The sequence below is a fragment of the Pteropus alecto genome, unplaced genomic scaffold, assembly GCF_000325575.1.
Source record: "Pteropus alecto unplaced genomic scaffold, ASM32557v1 scaffold3, whole genome shotgun sequence".
Classification (NCBI taxonomy): Eukaryota; Metazoa; Chordata; class Mammalia; order Chiroptera; family Pteropodidae; genus Pteropus; species Pteropus alecto.
The window spans coordinates 14,221,112-14,231,941 of record NW_006442484.1 but is presented as its reverse complement, the minus strand read 5'-3'; the positions used below and the strand labels follow the sequence as shown (position 1 = coordinate 14,231,941).

Below are 10,830 nucleotides of genomic sequence, written 5' to 3'. Positions count from 1 at the left end.
TTGGCAGGGGAAGGATTAAAAATTGATGAATATACATATAATCATAATATTTGCCATTTTAACCACTTTAAAGTATAGATTTCAGAGGTAATGCCACTTAATATTATATTAACAATTTTGTGTAACCATCACCATTATTTTCAAAAATTTTCATTACTCCCAAAAGAATCTGTATCATTTAGCAATAACTCCTCATTTCCCTTTCTAACCACCCTCCAACTACCAATCCTTCTGTCTCTATGAATTTGCTAAATCTTTCTTTCTTATGCAGCACTAAGAAGTGCGGATTAGATTTATTATGTAAAATATCTCTTTACAATATATGATAATTTGCTATCATTATCTGGAGTTTCTGTCCTTGTTATCTATTGTAGCATAACAAATTACCCCCAAATTTACTGTCTTCAAATAACAACAGTCATGTATTATTCCTTATGGCTTCTGTGCGTGAGTAATTCAGCCAGAGTATTATGAACATTACACGTCTTTGCTCCACGATGACTGAGGCCTTTGCTAGAAGACCCCAAGGATGGGATCTGGAAACATCTGAAGGCTCATTCACTCATATGTCTGGCATTCGATGGCTGTAACCTGGGAGCCTACTGGGGTTGTCAGCTTGAACATCGACACATGGTTTCTCCATGTGGCCTGGGCTTTTCCACATTATGATGGCTAGGCTTCAAAAGAAAGCATCCCAAGATAGAGAAAGAGAGAGACAGAGTGCCAACAGCCAGTATTACCTTCAATGACCTAGCCTCAGAAGTCACATAGTATCACTCTCACTGCATCCTGTTGATTGAGACAGTTACAAAGGTCCGCCCAGGTTCAACTGAGAGGAACACAGACCCCGCCTCTACATGTAGGTATGTCATTGTCACACTGTAAGAAGAACATGTGGAATGAGATAAAAATTGGTGTGGCCATTTTTGGAAATGCAGTCTGCTGCGGTGTGTGTTCACCGTGGTACCCAATTCAGGCCCTAGCAGGACTTCTCTAAAATCAACTCCTTTAACTTCCCTTAACTGCTAGCTAATCAGTTGTGGAGATAGGTATCCTACTTTCTCTAATTAAGAGGTTGAGATTTAGACATTGAAAAGAAGATTTTTTTTAAAAACTGAGATAATTATGTAGCTGTTGTTAGAAAAGAGAAACATATTTCTTAAAAACAAGATAATTATCATCATGTGTCCATTAAAGAAGCTGTTCTAATTAATGGCTTTAGTGCTATTTGAAAAATGCTCCCTAGTCAAAAAAAAAAAACCAAACATTTTAGTGTAAGAAACATTGTTTATGAACATTGTGTTTATAGTTTGGGCGCGAAAACATTTTTCTAAGTTCTTGATTGACCTGAAATATTTAAACACATAGTTGCCTCCTTTCCCTAACGTACATCTAGAGCAGATAGTTTATCAAGTCTATTCTAGAACCAAGTTAACTCACCTCTCTAAAGCTTTAGTGTCCTTATCTGAAATATAGGAAGAATAATAGTACCTGCCTCACAGAGCTGGCATGAGGATTAAATGACTTAATATATGTAAAGTGCTTGGCATATCACAAGCGCTAAAAAAAAGTTAGGCACGGGAAGTGCGTGGATGTGTTAATGGTGTTCTGCATCTGCATGTATATGAGGAGTTATAGCCCATTTATTTCCCAACAAGGTATTCAAAAGATAAAAGATAGGGTTAATGAAAACAGTTTGTTAAGCTTTTTCTTTTAGGAAGGACATGTTAGATTGCTTCTTAATAACTCTTTGTTTTTCCTAGTTTGAAAAAGAAAAACAGCATGATATTCGATCATTCTTTTTACCAAAACCCAAGAAAAGTCAATTGGTGACCTCCTGTGATGAACCAAGGACATTCCAGGAGAAAAATACTGTAGCACCAGCAGACTCTGGGAAAATATCTACAAGAGGTATCATTGATTACGAAAACAGTTTTGAACCTGAGGCTAAAAGATTGAAGTCAGTCACCACCGATGACCACTGCAGTCTCCCACAGGAGAAACCATCCGGGCCCAGGCAAACCCAAGCTCTAGCCCCGGCAACCAGCCCTCCCCTTCCTGGAAAGGGTTGGCAGTGTGGCTTCTGCACCTATATCAATAGCTCCATGTTACCTTATTGTGAAATGTGTGAGAATCCTCAAGGCAGTGCTGGTGAGTACACAGAGGGGGCTGACAGTGGTGTCTTCAGGTAACCTGTGCTTTTAGAGACAACTGCTGTTATCAGAGGTTAATGTGACTCATCACTGACTTTAGCTTTTAAGTTAGAGTAAGCTCTTCACACAGTGAATTGAATTTATCCCCTTGTGGAATGTGAAAGGCTCCCAGTTCTGTCAAGAATGTATATCCCTCAGCATCTGTGACATGGCGTTAATTTGGCACAAATGGACATTTCTGATTAATGCCAGCAGGATGTGAATTCAGTGGGCAGGAATAGAAGCTCCGTTGCTATGGCAGCAAATATGCCTTATAGTCATAGACCTGCTGTTTTCTTTACTCTGTAGATAATACTTGTTTTTTAAGAAATTATAGATTATTTTTGTTCAGATAATCAAATAATCCAGTGTAGCTTCTTTGCTTAGTAAAATATACACTGTGTCATGTTTTTTACATGACAAATCATAAAAATTCCTTTATAAATCTCTTAAGGACCAATTTGGTATCTATTTTATGAGCTTATTCTTTTCCAAAACATGCTATTTTAAAAGTAGAACTCATAAACATACTTCAGAGTAATTTTTACAGCATAAGTTGCCATTTTCTGATGTTTTTTTTGAAACAATTTTTAATACCTGTGGTCATCTTAAGAAAAAGATCGTTAGTATTCCTTCTGTTTCCAATTCTCCGGTTTGAGAGACCATTTTTATAGTAACTCAAAATGCTAAGTTGACAGTTTTGGAAAATGGAAGAAGTTGTTCTATTTTATCAATTGTAATAATTATACATATCTACTTTTCCATCGTATCTGAATTCTTTGGAGCATTGACGTTAACAAAGACTCAGCTAAGATCTAAGCTCTGATACTGCTGTTCCTGCCTGCCTGCCTTGCTTCCCTCTGCCTTAGTTTTGATGTGAAAGAAAATGTAATCAGTAGCTGAGTCTTTCCTCTTTCACTTCTGGGTGTTCCTACCAAAACTGACAAGTCTGCCATCTGGGTGGTTATATTTGTAACGCGGACACCTGTTGTCTCTCTGAACTAAATGGGAACCACAAGCTTATTCCATATACTCTCTCACACAATTTGCATTATCTCATTCAATTTCCAACTGCTATATGCAATAAAAATAAAGTATCTCATGACTATGAAATTATGTCAGTTCACATTAAGTATATAAGTTGAGCGATTTAGCAACAGAAATTATAGTTTAATAGGGTTTTAGAGTTCTGATTTTCTTTGTGATACCTAGAGCTGCAGAGAAAGTTTCCAGACTCTTGATTAATAAGCACACTTCCAAGCAACCTAAAGAAAAACAATACCTTTTGTGAATATGAAACAGTCAGATTAAAGAGAAATATATATTCTGAGTAACAGTGATAGTATTATAAAAGTTGTAATTATTAGATTAATATTAGTTTGGCACAGTGATTTCCAACCTTAATTTGGATGTACCCCAAAAGCTGAAAAGCAGAATGAATTCTAATCCATCTAAATTTTTAAGTCATTGCCTGCCATATAACACTTTGAGGAAATGGTAGAATCAAGAAAATTAAGGGAACAATATTAAGAAATTATGGTCCTGTAAGGGTTGCTAAGGGAGGCTCCAGTACATTAGATAAAATTTGGTATAGTATACCTTGAACACTAATATTTGTCAATATGTGACACTTCTCTTGTGCTTTGTTCTTATATCTATAGTTTATACTTGACATAACGCAGTTCATATGCCCAGACTTATATCTCTCACTTGAATTCAGACTGCATGTTGTCTAATGGGTACCTCAAGCTTAACACATCCAAGATAGAATTCTTGATTCACCACCAACACCCAAATCTCTTTTCCTATGTTCTTGACATTGTGCTAAAAATTTAGGCAGCATCCTTGATTCCTTTCACTTCTCCCACACTTGATCCGTCATGTTCTACTGGTGTAACCTCCAAAATATATCTTGATTTTAGCCACTTTATCTTTATTGCTGCTACCCCTCCAGAAACCACCATTTTCTCTCTCCCAGACCTAAGTAGCCTCCTTCCTATTCTCCCTTGTGGCTCTTCTCTGTACAGCAGCCAGTGTGATTCTTTAAAAACTTAGGCAAGTGTATTCCTTTGCCTAAAACCATCTAGTAGCTTCTAGTTACATTTAGAATCTAATCCAAGAATACAGGCCCTGGGGCCAGGCTTCCTAGATTCATGAACAACTCTCAGCTCAAATGGGACTCCTCCAAGAGCTTGGTCTTGTCCCATCCCCCTTACTCATAAAACCCTCTTTTATTCTCTTTATTCGAAAAGACCTTATTTGTTTGTTCGTTCACCTCTTTATTGTCTATATCTGCCACTTAGAATAGAATCTCCAGGAAGCAGAGACTTATCTGTCTTGTTCCTTGCTTCCCCTCCAGCACCTAGGGTAGTTCTTGGCGTTGAGTAACTCCCAATAAATGTTTCCAAAGAATGAGCAGACGTTGTTAACTTTCTTTTTATAAGACCTAGCTATAACCTTTTTTTAACTTTCCTTTTTAAGCTGGATTTAGTGTAAGTATAACTTATCTAAATGTATGTGTAAATTGTTTGTTTGATTTTTTATAATTCTACAAATAGATAGCCTCAACTATATCCAGGATAAAAGCCAAAATGAAAAAGATGACTCTCAGAAAGACACCTCCAAAAAAGTTTGGACTAGTTCTGATTGTGAAAAACAAGTCCTTGCACATTCAGAACCTGAACTGTTGGCTGAGAGTAAGGAAGAAGCATCAGAAGTCAAGAATGAAGATGGACTCACACCCCAGCCAAGCGATGGTAAGTCTTACTCCCATTTCCAGCGACCAAATAATAACCATATGCTTAGACACATAATACTCTTAGTGGATTTGTGATTACTATCTGCTTCTGGGTTCCTTGTATTCCCATTTATTTAAAAAAAAAAAAAATAACAACCATTTCTAACCACATACTTACACATCAGGTAGCTGGAAAGGGAAAGCTGTTGGCATTCAGACATCACACACAAAGCAGAAGAAATGCATAGCTATATGTGCTACCCCAGGCCTCTTGCCCAGCTTCATCTAAGCCTGGCCCATTCACACAGTGAAGGGATGGTTTTGATTATTTGAGAGGTTCTTTTGGACCAAATAGTAAGATTGACAGTTTATTAACAGCCACTTAGCAGGTCATTAATCCTTCACACAAGTATTTCTTTAAAATATCTACAATTAATTGGCATATTTTAAATTTAGGGTTTGGGGGTTTTTTTTAAGAAAATGTTTTTAAGGAATATAATTTCAAGACTATATGAATTTAGCGATCACTTTGTTAAGTATATAAATGTTGAACAACTATGTTGCACACCTGAGATTAGTATAATTTTTTATATTAATTACATTTTAATTTTAAAGAAAGACTGTATGAATCATGATTGTGTTTGGAGCCAACGATGTAGTATTTTGGATTTATTTACCTTTTGGTTGACTCGATTCATTATTTAGCACTGTGATGGTTGGCAGATATCAGTCTATATGCCGTATATCACTATCTTTATGGGCCAGCTGTCAAGAGAGTGTGAGTAATTTTGGATTATTTTCTTTGTTACTCATTTAGTGACCATGGTAACCCACAGATTGATGTTCTTATTATAACAACCTAAAAATTGCTGGGAGGGACTGTTGTAGTTTTTCTTCCAAATTAGTTGCTTTTAAACAGAGAGAGCAAGTTTGGAGTCAGACTCAAAGCTTTAAAATAAAATGTTCATTTAAGAATTCTTGAGCTCAGGGCATCCTCCTTTCTTCTTCCCTCAGCTTTCCATTTCCTTTAGTTCCTCAAGGTCTTCCCAAAGAATATCTTGGAATGGATCTTGTTTAGGTCTGTTTATCTTAACGGCCTTTAAGGAGACAGTTTAGACTCAGGTGGAGCATACCATTTATGTCTCTAGTTTCCTGGTTCCCGCTGTGACAATCCCCCAAGTGCTGATGAGGCTCTTGTCCGACAGCATACGGCTCAGTGCACTAAGCATCACACTTGGAATTAACAGCTGGCAGTTGTCATCAACTGGGCCATGAGCCTCTTCATCTGTGGCAAGGAAATACCGGCTTGTTTGTTGTAAATTGGTCCCTTGATCAAGACGTATATTAGCTTTACTTACAAATATTTTTCAAAACTCACTAGACTTATAGAAATTCTGTTCTGCCGGGGAAATTTGCCTCATCCATTCCAGACAATGCCAGCATTTGCCCGTGCACCTGTGTATCCCCTCTTCCTTTATTTGACTTCTCAGATCTCTGAACTAAAAACTCCATACAAGTTATATGCTTCCCTTCTCCCCACTAACATGGATTTCCAAAAAAAAAACAAACAGATTAAAGACAGAGGAGGCACATTAATGTTAAAATGTTTATTCTACCAACCTATGCTTATTTAGAATTAGAGTTGTATGTACTATACTGGAACTGTATTTTTGGAATTCTGGGGTTCCAGAAGGGTGGCTTTATCTTCAAAAGACATCGTCTGTACACTCGAAACATTAAATTATCATTCATGGAAACAATGAAAAGAGAAATGTGTTCCCCAGTATAGCTAGTAGCTACCAAGAATACCTATCAGCTGATTTGGAATTGTTCCTTTAATGCTTTTTATTGAAGAATAACTTCTGATCTTTATGCATTAGTGCATCAACCATAGTTCTTCAAAACTGAAGACACAATGATTATGAGATGCACTTATTTTATATACATTGAGATAGAAAAAACTCTGTCAATTAAAATACGACACAATATCTTAATGATAGCCCAGACCATGTCATACCACCCTCTGTTGCTTCAATATTTCTTTCATTTGTTCTGAGGGATTTGGCATTTTCTCCTGCCTGCAGTTTGGCATGTAATAGGCAACCCTTTTGCACATCTCAGTATCCAAATGTTAGGCAGCTTCCTCTACTTGCATGGATCTCCTTTTCTTAGGTCCCATGAAGCACTTGGTTATTCACTTGCAAGAATATAAACAATTTTGATTATTCCTCCAGTGATACACATTTGCTTCTTTAATGTCAATTTATGCTCTCCTGGTCTGTATCCAATTTTGTTTTTGTATTTGTTTTTTTGTATACGTGATAACATTTCAATATCAAATCATAGTGAAACATTTTGAAACTATTTTAAAGGTAATTAAACTCAACACACGCAGTAACAATACTGCATGGACCTCTAGTGTAGTGTCGAAGTAACAACAGTGTTCTTGTATGACAGCTCGTGCGTGGTCACTCAGTGACAACTATTTCGCAACCACCACCTGGTCAACAATGACTGTAAAATGCCATAGTTATTGACCGTAAGACATTCCAGTTTCAGAGATGTTAACGTGTGGGGAAAATGTACATTTTCGAACTTGTGAAATATGGGAATAATTCACAAACCACGTTTGTAAAGTGACCAGTGTCTTGGTTAGAAAAATAAAAATACTCTGATATTGCCAAATAGAATGGCAAACAAATCATAGACTTCTAGATTTGGGAAAATACTTTAAAAGGTCACTTAGGAATGATGGTGGAGGTGACTAGTACGGGCTCTAGATTACTGGGCTTAGGTCTTCTTACTAATGGTGTGGCCTCAGGCAAGTTAATGTGCCTCAGTTTCCTCCTCTGTATAACGCAATAATTTTTGAGAGGTGTTAACATGTACTTAGACTAGTGCCTGGCACATTGTAAGTACTTGGTAAGTGTTAACTATAATTATTATTTAGACCTGCGTTATCATTCCTGCAGAATATATTGGTCAGTGGAACTGAGAAGGGAATAAATGAAAAGAGATTATCAGAAAAGAAGCTCACCAACTCGCTTCCTTTTGTGATTGAGAGGCACCTACGTAGCCGTCGACATAGCTGTGTTGCTGCTGATAATCAAAATGGTGCTCATTCAGTCTCAGCTTTACTCCACTCTAGCAAAAGTCTAGATTCTAGACTCCTTAATTCTTGGTGGCAGGAGATTGTCCCTTATACCTAACTTGTATCTTCTCAGCTAATTCTAAATTTGTTTCTTTCTTTTTGAGTCATTAGCAAAAGCGCAAAGCAACTGGTACCTATACAAACCAATGTGTCCTTGGATGGCCTACCGTGAAAGTCTTATTTCAAACCCAGACACGTGTTCTTTGTCACATATGTTGATATATTTGATCTAGCTATTTCATCATTCTTATCTGCATAAGATTAAAATAAGCTATTTTAGACAGAGGCTTTCTTTTATCGTCTTTATTAGAACAGTTGAAGAGTTCAGACACTCTGCCAGTGTATGATACCTTAACATTTTGTGCAAGTAAGAATACTGACCGGATTCACCTCTATACTAAGGTAAGCATCATGTGGATTCTGTAGCTTGAAACATACAAAAGGCTTCTTTTATTTATATTTCGATGGAGATATTTAATTGTGTTAGCAAAGACATTGGCATCTAGTTCCTTTTCTCCTTAAACCTAATTCTCAAATTCTTATGTTGAACCAAAGAGGCAAAACAGCCAAGTGGCTAAGAGCAGTGACTTTGGGGCTAGAGGGCCTCGGCTCAAATCTGTTACTAACTGTGGAATCTCGGACACATCACTTAACTGCCTGGTGCCTCAATGTCTCAGCTGTAGAATGTAGAGAGGTGTCGTTGTAAAGATAAAATGAGCTAATTCCTGTAAAGCACTTAGCATAGTCCCTAGCCATAATGAACTCTCATTAAATGTTAGCTCCTACACTGATCATGTAACAGCAGCAGAAGTAGCATCTTTATAGAAGCCTCAGCCTGCCCATCATGTTCATCAAACTCTATAAAGATTTAATAGTAGATTGCTCAGATTCCTGCCATAGCCTAGGTTAGTGGTGCTCAAACTTTTTCAACTCAGGACCTCTTTGCACTCCTAAAACTTGTTGAGGACCCCAACAAATTTTTTCTATGTAGCTCTATTCATATTTAATGTAAAATGGAAAATGTGAAATTAAAATGGAAAATATTCATTTAATTATTTAAGAGTAGCAATAATGTAAATCTACATATTTGTATCAATAGCATATTTTAATGAAAAATTCTATTTTCCAAAACAAAAATAATATTTAGTAAATATTTACATTTTTAGCAATTTTCTCTAAAGTCTTAATAGAAGACATTGGGATTCTTCTATCTGCCTCTCCATGTCACTGTACAGTCATGACAGAATAAGAATAAAAAAAGACAAATAATGTTTTACTATTATTACAGAAATATTTTTGACTTTGTGGATCCCCTAAAAGGATCTTGGGGACCATGTGAGAATCTTTAGCCTATGTAAACTAGTGTGAATATTCAAGGAAAAATTTGCTGAGATTACAAATGCATTTGTATGATCTACAGTTTCAAAAATTTTTTTGAAAAATGTTTTTTATTGAATTGATTGGGGTGACATTGGTTAATAAAATCAAATAAGTTTCGAGTGTACAACACTTTAACCCAAAGTTAAATTTCCTTCTGTCATCAAATATTTGACCATTTTTTTTATCCCATCTACCTCCCCTCTCCCTCTATAGTTTCAAATTTTTAATCTTTGTACTAAAATGATATTTGCAGCTTTTCGAACTCATGGGACATCCTATTGAGAGAATGCCTTTTTTAAAACAACTTATGTTGGAGTTGCCCAAACTCAGTTACATGTTTTCTCCTACATCAAGTATAGATATAGATAGTGTACCCTGTAATGATTTTCAGTTCTAACTGAAAATTAGAAGAGATTGTTAGAAGATTAAGAGGTGGCTAGGATCATGAATACAGAATCCCCAAGCAGCCTCCATAATAAATTCACAGCCTCTATCATGGGACCATGGGCAAGAGAAGGACACCGAGAGTAAAGCCAGGCAGCCAACAGCGCTCCCCTTAAAGGCTTGAGCTTCGCCCACCGTGTGGAGCTTCTACAACTGAGAGGAGCACCAAGGACCACTCTGCTCATCTAGAGTGTCTGAGCCACCCTCATCCCATGGGGAAAGAGCTCCAGGCTATGCTTCTCAGATTATCACAGGAGAGTAATAGGGAACTGGTCCCCAGATGGGCTTGAACGTCAAGAAGCCAAATGTCAGACACCAGGCAGAGCACAACATAGGGATTCAGAAGCCCTTAAACACTTTAAACTTTTTACTCTGTACACTGAAAGGTTTGTATCCTAAATTATATGATTAGTGTATATCCCCCATTAGGTAGAGATGGGGGAGAAACTGAAAACTCCCAGTAGAGGGTAGAGTGTGCCCACTGCCAGGCCAAATATAGTGACAGCCTCACTGAGCCATCTTCTGTCTCTGCCACCCAGCCTGTGTAGCATGGGCCACCTCACATTCTTGACATGTTTCTTATAGTTTCAAGTGCATTTTAATGACTGTTCTAAATACTTACATGTGCCTTTACCACAAAACAGTATTCAGTTAATTTTCTCAGCCTGAGACACTAAGCAGATGAAATGTTAACAGGTCTTTTTATAGCTACAGTAGAGGTGAAATCTTACCTTTTTACCTTAGAGGAGCTGAAATAAAATCTGGAAATAGAAATTTGAATAAAAACCCAGTTCATTGCCTAAAAGAACACCCCTTTAAAGGAGGAGCAGTTATGGATATTTTAGCATTCTGTGTTGTATTAACAGTATAACTCTAAGGAACAATTCATTTCAGTCAGAAGTCCAGGTCTAATTCAGAGTTTAGGA

General features: G+C 37.0%; 1 protein-coding gene across 4 annotated transcripts in view; it reads left to right on the top strand.

Moving 5' to 3' along the window:
• The window catches only part of ZRANB3 (zinc finger RANBP2-type containing 3), a 224,717-nt gene that overhangs the window by 170,415 nt on the left and 43,472 nt on the right, over positions 1 to 10,830 (top strand). For all 4 annotated transcript variants that reach the window (XM_006921034.3, XM_015596758.2, XM_025039574.1 and 1 more), the window contains exons 13-15: positions 1,764 to 2,151; positions 4,751 to 4,948; positions 8,391 to 8,482. In XM_006921034.3, the coding sequence (XP_006921096.3) occupies positions 1,764 to 2,151; positions 4,751 to 4,948; positions 8,391 to 8,482 (678 nt within the window). The remainder of the gene's footprint in view (positions 1 to 1,763; positions 2,152 to 4,750; positions 4,949 to 8,390; positions 8,483 to 10,830) is intronic.